General features: G+C 47.8%; 1 protein-coding gene across 1 annotated transcript; it reads right to left on the reverse strand.

Annotated features, from left to right (window-relative positions):
• Nucleotides 1–1,602: 1,602 nt before the first annotated feature.
• PYROXD1 (pyridine nucleotide-disulphide oxidoreductase domain 1) lies at nt 1,603–9,876 on the reverse strand. The gene is made up of 12 exons (XM_040437867.1): nt 9,764–9,876; nt 8,226–8,306; nt 8,019–8,138; nt 7,652–7,780; nt 7,498–7,571; nt 6,643–6,812; nt 6,491–6,567; nt 6,277–6,409; nt 5,466–5,578; nt 5,183–5,305; nt 4,610–4,747; nt 1,603–2,219 (listed from the first exon to the last, which is right to left on the reverse strand). The coding sequence occupies exons 1-12, from the start codon at nt 9,836–9,838 to the stop codon at nt 1,971–1,973; spliced, it is 1,482 nt and encodes a 493-aa protein (XP_040293801.1). The 5' UTR covers nt 9,839–9,876; the 3' UTR covers nt 1,603–1,970.
• Between the last annotated feature and the right edge of the window lie 2,136 nt (nt 9,877–12,012).

A 12,012-nucleotide genomic window follows, 5' to 3' on the forward strand; every position in this document is an offset into this window, starting at 1 on the left:
CGACTCCGACTCCACAGCCCTGGTATCTTGTCAGCAAAACCAAATTCAAGAAAAGTTATTATACAAGGTCATGAAATTGAAACAAAATGTTATTTTCAGGGAACAGGACACAGATAGTTTGGGGCATGTGAGTGCCATGTCAGCATTCTTTATTTTTCCACCAAGACACTTTGTACTCAGAGACAAAATGGATTCCCATCCCTCACATCAGCGAGGTTGATAGCATTCAGAACAACTACCGACAGCCCCATTGGCCGCAGGGGGTGTCGTTAAAGCTTCCGGGTTTTTGCGCATTTTGATGCCGTGATCTGACTTGATCATGGCATCTATAGCCTTTAATTACCGCGATCGTCATGATTTCCAGTCACCGTAATTAGCCGCAGGTCTCTGCTGTTTGAAACAGCAGAGACTTGCTGGCCATGATACCCGCTGCACGTGAGTGGGCGCCATGTTTGCACATCGCTGTACGGCGCTGGTAGCGAAAGGGGTAAACTGACACAAAAATTATGTATGAGGGAAACCTAAAACCACCTGCTCACAGGGCGGATAATCCGCGGCATAATACAATACCGGCTAAGAAGAAGTGATCTGCGGTTCAAATTTTCATAGCCGCATCATGTCTCTTGTTCGTACTGATTTTCAGTGCAATTTTACCCTTTGCAATGCAAAGATATAGGGAAAATCTATAGTAACACGTGCGGATACAGAGTAACATCCGGGCAAAAAATTCTCTGTATGAACCCTAAAAGGATCCTTTACCTTGGCAGTTATGGAGAAGGAGGGTTCCGACACCCCTGCCGATCAGCTGTATGAAGAGAATGCAGTGCTCGTACGAGTGCCCATTGAAGTGAATGGCACGGTAGAGCTGTTATTACATTGCTCCGTGTTCATGGCAAGCAGGTAAACAGTGTTCTCTTCATACAGCTGATCAGCAGGTGTGGCCGCAGTCAGACCCCTGGTGTTCCAATACTGATGACGTATTCTGAGAATAAGTCATCAATATAGCAAAAGCGGAGAACTGCTTTAAAGGGAACCTGTCATCAACTTTATGCTGATCTCACTGAGGGCAGCATAAAATAGTGACAGTGGTGTGCCACACATCAGCTTAAAGTAAGTGGTTGCTGAGAACCAGCATCATAATCATTACAGCCCAGGCCTTGAGAAGAGTCACATCTACCTGAGAAGAGTCCTGGTTATTCATAATCTCCTGCTCTCCCGCCCATCTGCTGATGATTGGCAGTTCTCTCCTAGAGAGAATGGAAGAAAACTAGGTATAAGACTGTCAGTCACCAGCAGGTGGGCGGGAGAGCAGGAAGTCATGAATAACCAGGACTCTTCTCAGGTGGCCGGACTCTTTTCCAGGCCCAGTCTGCAATGATTGTGATGTTGGTTGTCGGCAACCACTTACTTTTAACTTATAAATGACAGACCGCTGAAATCAACTCACCTGTCTCTACTTTATACTGCCGTTAGTATGGGCAGCATGAAGGTGATGACAGGTTCCCTTTAAGATCAACGCATGGTTCAAATGTATGTATATTATCAGCGTTTTACATGGAAGGCTGGGCTCTCACCTCATGTGGAAAAACCACACAACGCCTCCGTTTTGTGATGTATTTATCAGGTACACGGTTAAAACTAAAAACGTAACCACAGCATAAACCTGCAGTAATTCCTGCGCAGTTTAGCCACATCATTTGAACCCCTGATGCTCACAGCTTCTCCCTCCCAGGAGAGATGGCATTGTACACTCGGGATAAAACATGAAGGAGGAACCACAGCCGGGGAAAGAAGAAATCGGGGCTGTACAGGTCTCCGGAGCCTGGGTGATCAATCTCTGCTGATATGGCTCAGTCTATAGATCACGAGAGCAGTGGCGCCCCCTCCAGGAACGGGGAGTACAAACATGAACCTCCCCTTCCGCCCAAATGGACACCTGTAAACAATGGACTGTGTCATCACTGTCTCTTCTAATCAAAGTAGTCTTCAATGTCAATGTTGGGATCCAGCAGATCCTCTCCGTACGCTGACAGATCCATCTGATTCAGAATCAAGTTCTCAAACGTTTCCTCCAGGTCGGTATCTCCAATTAACACTGCTCCCATCATGCGTCCGTTCTGCATTACCACCTTCACATACTCCTGGCCCTTGGTGCAGCGCAGCAGCAGCTCGTGATCGGTGCCCAGGCCCTGCGCATTGTACTTGCCTAACAAGATCACCTGCGAGGGAAAAAGTCATCAGTATCCGCAAATACTAAGAATATACCTGTGTAAGGCTCCATTCACACGTCCGTGGTGTGTTGCGGATCCGCAACACACCCGCCCGGCACCCCTATAGAAATGCCTATTCTTGTCCGCAGCTGCGGACAAGAATAGGACATGTTCTATCTTTTGCAGAGCTGCGGACCCGAAGATCGGGGCCGCGCTCTGCAATTGCGGACAGCACACTGTGTGCTGTCCGCATCCATTCCGTCCCCATAGAGAATGAATGGGTCCGCACCCGTTCCGCAAATTTGCGGAGCAGATGCAGACGTGTGAATGGAGCCTAATGAAAACTGATAACTGGACCCACAAGAGGACAGCAGCTATACGCCTCTCCTCCAAGAGGAGGAATCCCCCAGCTTCCCACAGACCCTGAATGGCTTAAGCTACTTTCACACTGGCGTTTCTGGGTCCGCTTGTGAGATCTGTTTCAGGGATCTCACAAGCGGTCCAAAACGGATCAGTTCAGCCCCAATGCATTCTGAATAGATAAGGATCCGTTCAGAATGCATCAGTTTGGCTCCGTTGCGCCTGTATTCCGCTCTGGAGGCGGACACCAAAACGTTGCTTACAGCGTTTTGGTGTCCGCCTGACGATACGGAGCCAAACGGATCCGTCCTGACTTATAATATAAGTAAATGGTGATGGATCTGTTTTCACTGACACAATATTGTGCAACGGATCTGTTTTGGACTTACTTTTTTTTTAAAGAATAATGCAAACGGATCCGTTCTGAACGGATTCAAGCGTTTGCATTATCGGTGCAGATCCGTCTGTGCAGATACAAGACGAATCCTCACCAAACGCAGGTGTGAAAGTAGCCTTACTGATCGGCATATCACATTCAGCCTGTGTACGGTATTTGTCAGTTTTCACTTTAAAGGAAATCTGTCACCTGGATCATCGCTATTCATGTAAAGATATTGCCTAATAGTGCACAGAACCCCATTTCCAGATGTACCTTTCTATCTATCTTCAGAAAAGCCACTTCGTTTGGTATGCAAATCAGCTAGTAAGGTGCCCAGATATGCCTCCATCTAGTGCCCAAGCACACCTTCTCCTCACTCAGATATGACGCCCCTGCTGTACCATGCCCGCCCACCCCGCTACTATGTCACAACCAGACCTACCATCTCCTTGCTCGGCACATGCCCAGTTCCGTAGTTGAGGCAGATGCCCTCAGTTGGAGACGAGGAATGCAGGTGCAGGAAGTGTTCGCCACTGCAAATCCGCAAGATATGTTAGAGATGATGCAAGGAGACGGTGGGCGCAGTTATAGGATTGTGACTGAGCGGCGGGGTGGATATGGTGCAGCAGGGGTGTCATATCTGAGTAAAGTGAAGGTGTGCTTGGGCGCTAGATGGAGGCGTACCTGGGCTCCTTCAAGAGAAAATAACGCCCCTCTGGGCACCTTACTAGCCGATTTGCATACCGAACAAAGTGGCTTTTCTCAAGATAAAAAACAAGAATCATAGAAACAAAGGTACATTTGGAAATGGGGTTCTGTGCACAATTGGGCAATATTTTTACATGAATAGCGATGATCCAGGTGACAGATTTCCTTTAATGGTGCATTCATACGACCGTATGCGTTTTGCTATCCGCAAAACACAAACTCCATCAATGTGCATTCCGCATTTTGTGAAACGGAACTTCTGGCCCCTAATATAACAGTCCTATCCTTGTCCGTAACGTGGACAATAATAGGACATGTTCTATTGTTTTGCAGAATGGACATGTCATTTCAATATATTTTTTTTTGCAGCCCCACAAAAGAAAAAAAAAAAGAAACTGGAACAGATGCAGGGAAAAAAATTAATTTGTTTACGTACATGAGCCCTAAGGGCAATTTCAGCCTGAAGTGTGTTCCATGTGAGAGCGGTATTTCCTGGACTGAACACACAGCATTATAATGATTTCTAATGCTGCGTGTTCCAGCCTGACCTTGGCTGTACAGCATTGTACTGACAGCATTATTTGGCACCTCAATCCGCACCAATCTGAACAATAAAATGTGTCACATGCGGATTATTAGGCTAGGGCTCAACGACGACACTTGTCGCGGCCAGGATCACAGAGTGGCGGCAGTCCTATAGAAATGAATTTAGTCGCTGAGACAGTCGCAAGAAATACAACACGACTGGATTTCTTGCAACCGTCGCACAGTGATTCCATTCATTTCTATAGGACCACCACGCCTTAGGATCGGTGTGCACATATGAGGATATGATATAATCAGCAATGCTGTGTCTATGGGGGGGCCCTAGTAATCAGTAAATGTCAGCGCTATGTGAGGCTCTGCAGGGACCTATCGCTGCTAGCTGTCGTGCACGGTGGATAATACGCACCTTATAGTTGAAGAATTTTGTGACGTGGGCGAAGAGTTCAAAGCAGAAATCCATTTCGATAGCTTCGTCCAGTCGGTCAGCCGCCATGCACTTTGCGGCATACCAGCCCATCTGCCGCGCCTGAGTCCAGAGCCTCATCTGTCAGAAACCAATCCTATGATCCGTTATTCAGGCTGTGTTCACACATCTAAAGGATTTCAATGCTATTTTGCAGAAAAATGCTGCAAAAATCACACCGCAACATGTGAATACAGCCTAAGGCCTCATGCACACAACCGTGATGTTTTTTTGGGGTCTGCAAATTGCGGATCCGCAAAAAACGGATGCAGCATGTGTGCCTTCCGGAACGGAGCAACGGATGCGGACAGCACACAGAGTGCTGTCCGCATCTTTTGTGGACCCGTTGAAATGAATGGTTCCGTATACGGAATCAAAATTTGGCCCGTATATGGAACGCAAAAAACGGTCATGTGCATGAGCCCTAACACTGTGGCCGCGGTCACACTGGATGGCAGTGATCACATTGTGCCTCTGGGTGACACATTTCCCTAATGGATGCAGATGGTGCTGTACCTGCTGCCAGTGGGGGCTGGGCGTCCAGCCAGCGGTACATACATCCCCAGCTGCATACACGTTCTTCACCGATGTCCTCATGTGATCATCGACCCTCAGTCCTCCATCGTCTCCTAAATCAAACTGCAAAGCAGCCATTGTTACAGCCATGAAATATTTACAGTCTCACTGCTGGCGGACATCTTGTATTCTGCTGCCACCAGTGCCCTGCGACATCGCCACACTGTGATTCAGAAACCCAACAGCGAAGATTGCGTAAAACCCTAATAATCTCCATTCTCACATTATTTCCACTGACAAACGCCTCAACGTTGGGGAACACCCCAGTGGCGCTGACGATGAAGTCACAACCGTAGATTTTACCATTGGTCAGTTCAGCGTATACCGGCCAATCAGCTGAAAAACAAAGACAAATCGGACAGGGGTGTGTAAACTAATGCAACACACTGAGGGGCAGTACATACACTGAAATAGGTGATCGGGAAGATTCTACTTCCAGCAAAAGCTTCATCGACTAAACAACACTGCAGTGACCGACATCTACAGTTCCTGGACGCACCACTAGAGGGCTCCAGAGACTGATGAGATCTGCAGAACAGGGACACAATTCAATCTCTCTCTGTTATCAGCTATGGGGGAGACTTTCTTATCAAAACGCTGCAGAATTCTGGGGCAAGTTACTAAACAAAGGGTGCGGCTTAGTGGGAGATGGGTGATAACGGGGAGCAATAGACTGTAGTCTCCTGTTCTACAGCCGGACTCGGGCAGATTTACTAATCCTAATTTTCAGAGAGTGATTTATCCCAGCACCTTTAGACTCTCTAATATGCCTTTGTACCACCTATCAGGGGGCTCACTTTGCGCCAGAATTCGGGTGCACATTGACGCATCTTAAGCCATGGGTAAAGGCTGAATGTAGGCCCGGTGAATAAAAAGGATTCAGCCCTGAAGCCTGCAGAATTATGAATGCAGCTCTGGAGTATAATATTTCAGGCATGTGATGAGAACAGACTTTATATAAAAGGATCCCGTAAGTGGGTGTAGAGCTAACAGAGTACAGACAGCACCCTCCCCCTACCCCAGGCAGTACTTACCTGGGTCAGAGGTGGCGCCGTCTTTCATGCCTCTAGACACAGGTAATGATGGAATATTTAAGGCCTTGAAGTCCTGGTGTAGGAGGATCCTCTGGACCTCGCATTCTGCCTCGATGTGGACGCAGCGCGAGATCTGAAGGAGAGATTAGAGGTGACCACACGGGATGGACACCTCAGGGGGCAAGTTCCCCCCCCCCAGTGTTCAGGTACCAACCTCCTGACAGGCTTTGAGATTCATCCCTTCATGCCAGTCCGGACCCAGAGCGCTGCCACGCCAGCTGTCCTCCTGCCCTGAAATCAAGAACAGTTCAGATTACAGCCACGGAGCGGCCCCTCGCCCCTAACGTACACATCTCCGACGCTCACCTGCGCCCCCCTCCGTGGTGTATTTCATCCTTCTGCAAGTCAGGGGGGTCTGCGGTTTCTCAGAATTTAGTTGTGGAATGAGAAACTCTGCCGCGCCGGCGTCAAAGAAGGTGTTTCCGATGGATTTATCTTTAATGGCCCAGACAACTTCGCATCCTTCCATCTCGTAGCTGAGGAGACATTGACCGGGAGCCATGAGACCGTCCCCCGACTATGCCAGGCCCCGCCCCCTGCGACTGACGCAATAAAGATGCCTTGATGTGCTCAGCCGGGAAGGACTGTTTACCAGCCTCTACTAAGCAGCTTGCTCCACTGGGGGGGCGACCTCATTATTACCTCTGTACATAGGCAAAGGCGCAGAGAAATGTCCGAAATACAATCTCCTTGCTGCAGTAATGGACACAATGACAAGTTCTGCAGCTTTCCAATATACTATCCCTCGTCATTTTCATGATCTCTGCTGGCTGTCAGTGAATTTGGGCATTCTTGTTCATATGGGGTAGAAATCCTGTCCTGATCTAATACTCCTCAAAGCTGTGGGTTTGTTACAATGTATCAGCGCGCACAATCCTCTCTAGACTCAAACATGCTTGGCTGTTCTTGGAACTCCTATAGAAGTCAATGGAGCATGCTGGGAGTTGTAGTTTCACCACAGCTGGAGTGCCGGAGGTTGCTGACCTCTGCTCTAGAGGGATACATGGAAAATGATGGTCAGAGGTGGTGGCGCAGTACAAAGCCGCACTACTACTGCATTGGTGCACTGTCAGGGCCACCTTCCTACAGATGGTATTTACCGCCCCCCTGGTCCTAACTCAATTCCGTTATTATACGTCACCAGGCGTGGTCTCTACTTACACTAGCTCCAGCGCTATCCCGCCGTTCCCCACGACCAGCACCCGCCGCGCCTTGGCCAGATGCTGCTGGAACATCTGTAAGACGGACAGAGATGATCACCGGGTGAGCCAGTAACATGGTGTGGAGGGAAGGGGGCAGGAAGGTAGGTACGTACTTGGGCGCTGTCTGTATCACGGATACCAAGCACATATGGATTCTCCTCCACAATGAGCCGGGGCCGGGCTCCAGCACACACGCACAGCTGCTCGTAGCTGTACCACGTGCCATCCTCTGTGATCAGCACCTGCAGAACATCACACAGGACTTCAGGAAAGCTGGGTGGCGACCACAGCAGCTGCCATTACCACTCACACAACTGATGTAGCCACACAGCGCCAGAAGTCTGGGAAAGCTGGGTGACACGAGGACCACAGGGTGGTGTCTACCCCCATGTGTGGTAACTTCATGGCTACGAGGTCCCCGTGCTACCACATAAGTGCACCCAAAAACCACGATCTCAGGGTCATGCTAATGGCGCTCACCTGTTGATCCGCCTTTAACTCCTTCACCACTGAGTGCACAACTTTGATATTTGGATACTGAGACTGCAGGGCGCTGCTCGTCTGCTCCTCCACATCAAACTCCTCCAGGGTCCGGGTGACCTAAGACATGACACAAGTGTACAGGGATCACACCGCCCCCCACAATAAAAACTGTGACATCAAATACAACACAGAGGAGCTGCTTACCTGCTTTATATTAGTCACAGCCTTAACAAGCGGAGCTGCCGTCAAGAGGTACACCACCTCAGCGGGACACTGCAGCGACAGCTGAAAAACGGAATGTAATAACCGCTCTCCAGATACATGTAATATTAGACAGGAGGTGACATCACCGCTCTCCAGATACATGTAATATTAGACAGGAGGTGACATCACCGCTCTCCAGATACATGTAATATTAGACAGGAGGTGACATCACCGCTCTCCAGATACATGTAATATTAGACAGGAGGTGACATCACCGCTCTCCAGATACATGTAATATTAGACAGGAGGTGACATCACCGCTCTCCAGATACATGTAATATTATACAGGAGGTGACATCACCGCTCTCCAAATACATGTAATATTAGACAGGAGGTGACATCACCGCTCTCCAGATACATGTAATATTATACAGGAGGTGACATCACCGCTCTCCAGATACATGTAATATTATACAGGAGGTGACATCACCGCTCTCCAGATACATGTAATATTAGACAGGAGGTGACATCACCGCTCTCCAGATACATGTAATATTAGACAGGAGGTGACATCACCACTCTCCAGATACATGTAATATTAGACAGGAGGTGACATCACCGCTCTCCAGATACATGTAATATTAGACAGGAGGTGACATCACCGCTCTCCAGATACATGTAATATTAGACAGGAGGTGACATCACCGCTCTCCAGATACATGTAATATTATACAGGAGGTGACATCACCGCTCTCCAAATACATGTAATATTAGACAGGAGGTGACATCACCGCTCTCCAGATACATGTAATATTATACAGGAGGTGACATCACCGCTCTCCAGATACATGTAATATTAGACAGGAGGTGACATCACCGCTCTCCAGATACATGTAATATTAGACAGGAGGTGACATCACCGCTCCTGTCTAATATACGTTATATTATACAGGAGGTGACATCACTACGTTATATTATACAGGAGGTGACATCACCGCTCTCCAGATACATGTAATATTATACAGGAGGTGACATCACCGCTCTCCAGATACATGTAATATTAGACAGGAGGTGACATCACCGCTCTCCAGATATACGTTATATTATACAGGAGGTGACATCACTGCTCTCCCGATATATGTTATATTATACAGGAGGTGACATCACCAGTGTCCAGATATGTTACAGTATATTATACATTAGGTAACATCACTGCTCTCCAGATAAGTTATATAATTCATCAGTGGCACCACTGTTTTCAATATATAAGCTATACTATAAAAGTGCTGATGTCACAACTCTCCAGATATCAGTTATATTATATAGTCGTGACATCATCACTCTCCAGATATATACTGTACTATCCAAGAGGTGAAATCACCTCTCTACAAGTTATGTTATACAACAATGACAGGCCAGAAGAATGATTATCCTAGACTGTAATGAGTGACGTCACAGTTGACAATATATCTTGAGAATGCTATGTGCAGTCCTCTCCCTGTCTCAGGTATAACTGCTGACACCCCCTCGGGTCTTACTTGCTCTGCACAGGTGACTCCAGCTATTCCACCTCCCACCACCACGAACTTTCCCTTCACAGCGGCCGCCGCCATACTTCCGTCTTCGGGTGACACAGGCACAAGAGGGCGCGCTCTCCTCACGTCAAACCCCTCCCATTGGTCTACAGCTGATTGTGTATCTCTGGTTTCCCTGGTAACAGGTGCACTGAGGACGCTACAGACACCAGAGGGAAAGCCGTAATATAACGTGTCGCACCTAGCACTAACTGTGACCTTCGGGAAGATGGCGGACACCTAATCTTGACTTGTTCCTGGTAGTGTAGGAGATTCATGTCATAAAATGTGTGAATTCGGGGCAGCAGAGATGGAGGCAGAGCAGGTCTGCTTTTGCTAATGCAAATCATAGGAGCAGACAGGTTAAAAGCAAATATTGCAACACGCTGAGAGGAAATGTGGAGGAAGCCTCCACATGTGAACTGCTCCTAAATGTCCTGGAGTCCTTGGGGGTCACTTACTAATTTTACTGCACCAGATTTTGGCTTTAAGAAATTTTCAAGATGTAGTGACCTGCGAGTGGCGGGGGCTTGATGGCAAATTTACAACATTTACGCCTGAAAAAGAGGAGGGAAAATGGGTGCCGGGAGTTGGACCCCCACTGATCACATGCTGATGACCTATCCTGAGGCTAGGTCATCAATCTAGAACAGTTGGGCAGCCCTGCTGTGGAGGCCATGGAATACCCAGACAAGCCTCAAATGAGAGACAGCTCAGCTGTTAGCTCATGGGGGAGGGGAGCCATTTCATACTTTTATCTGGTTCTGAGAGAGGTGAGTAACAACCAGTATGGCTGCCATGACTGCTGCCAGGCAGTCTCTGTAGAGTTCTGACTGGTTTGGCGTTGGTAGGGACAACTAGCCCCTTCCCTTCACTGATAGGGTCCCACTAGGGATACTCAAAGCCATTCTCCTCAGGGGACCCAACCTGGAAAGCCGAGAAGAAACAACTTCTCACCACCATCTACCACCAGGTGGTCCGCAGTACCTTAATCCAATGAAAACTGCAAGCGGGACATGGTCCAGGGTATAAGCAATGTGTACACCTTCTAATAGAAGACCAGTACGACCATCTTGACCACCGATGTACCTTGTCTTGTACAGCACACAGATCGCCAGGGCTCAGGAGTTGTGTTCGCTCGATTAGGACAGGGGCATTGCTGTAGCTGACAGCTAAGCACCTGTGTAACTGCCTGCATGGAGGATAACTCCAATGGCGGCCTAACCCCTTAGATGCAACAGTCAGCAAAAGCAGTTTGCAGAGGAAGGGTGCTCCCTCTCTCCGTCCGATGCGATTGATTGGAGCCTATGCTTGCCATGGCATTTCCGTATCCAGAAGAACTCGCCTTACAGCTTAATTGTGATTCTGAAATGGCACAAGCTCTGCACAACATATTAGGCACTGAAATGCCATATCTGTGGAAGACTTGGAATTTTCACTTTCCACAGTGCATTCATTTGTGCAGAATACCTGTGATGTCAAAATCTTCACTTCACCCCTTTATAAAGGGGGTGTCGTTTCCAAAATGGGGTCATTTATTGGAGGTTTCTATTGTAGGAGTACCTTGGGGTCTCTACAAATGTGACATGGCGCCTGAAAATCATTCCAGCAAAATTGACTCTCCAAAAGTCAAATGGTGCTTCTTCCATTCTGAGCCTTGCTGTGTCCATACTCAGTAGAATCTGTCTATCAATTTAAAGGGGTTGTCTCACTTCAGAACCACTCGAGAACCATTTCATCAAAATCTACCCTACAAAAGCCAAATAGCACTCCTTCCCTTCTGAGCCATGCTGTGTGCCCGTACAGCAGTTTACAACCATGTATTCATGAAAAAATGCACAACATATTTTGGGGTGCTTTTTTTCCTGTTACCCCTTGTGAAAATGAAGCAACATTTTATTAGAAAAAATGTACCATATTTTTTCGCCCATAAGACGCACCTAGGTTTTAGAGGCGGACAATAAGAAAAAAAAAAAATCATTACACCTCAGGTCAGACCACCAATTGGACCCCCAATATGAATCAGACCTCAGCTCACAGCCCCAATCGGATCCCCAATTTTAATAAGACCTCAGCTTAGACCCCAATGTGAATGACCCCCAATCATACCTCAGATGAGACCCCCATGCCTCATATCAGTCCTCCATGCCTCATTTTAGTCCCCAGCCATATGTAATCAGCCCCCAGCCATAAATAATCAGCCCCCAGTCATA

This window comes from Bufo bufo, chromosome 1 (genome assembly GCF_905171765.1).
Source record: "Bufo bufo chromosome 1, aBufBuf1.1, whole genome shotgun sequence".
In the NCBI taxonomy this organism is placed as follows: Eukaryota; Metazoa; Chordata; class Amphibia; order Anura; family Bufonidae; genus Bufo; species Bufo bufo.

What these genes read in the sequence shown, in the direction of transcription:
- PYROXD1 (XM_040437867.1), bottom strand. Translation starts at nt 9,838, where the DNA reads ATGGCGGCGGCCGCTGTGAAGGGAAAGTTCGTGGTGGTGGGAGGTGGA. An exon ending in AGTTAAAGGCGGATCAACAG is followed by an intron (nt 7,781 to 8,018) that starts GTGAGCGCCATT and finishes GATGTTCTGCAG; the next exon opens with GTGCTGATCACAGAGGATGG. An exon ending in CACCACGGAGGGGGGCGCAG is followed by an intron (nt 6,568 to 6,642) that starts GTGAGCGTCGGA and finishes TCTTGATTTCAG; the next exon opens with GGCAGGAGGACAGCTGGCGT.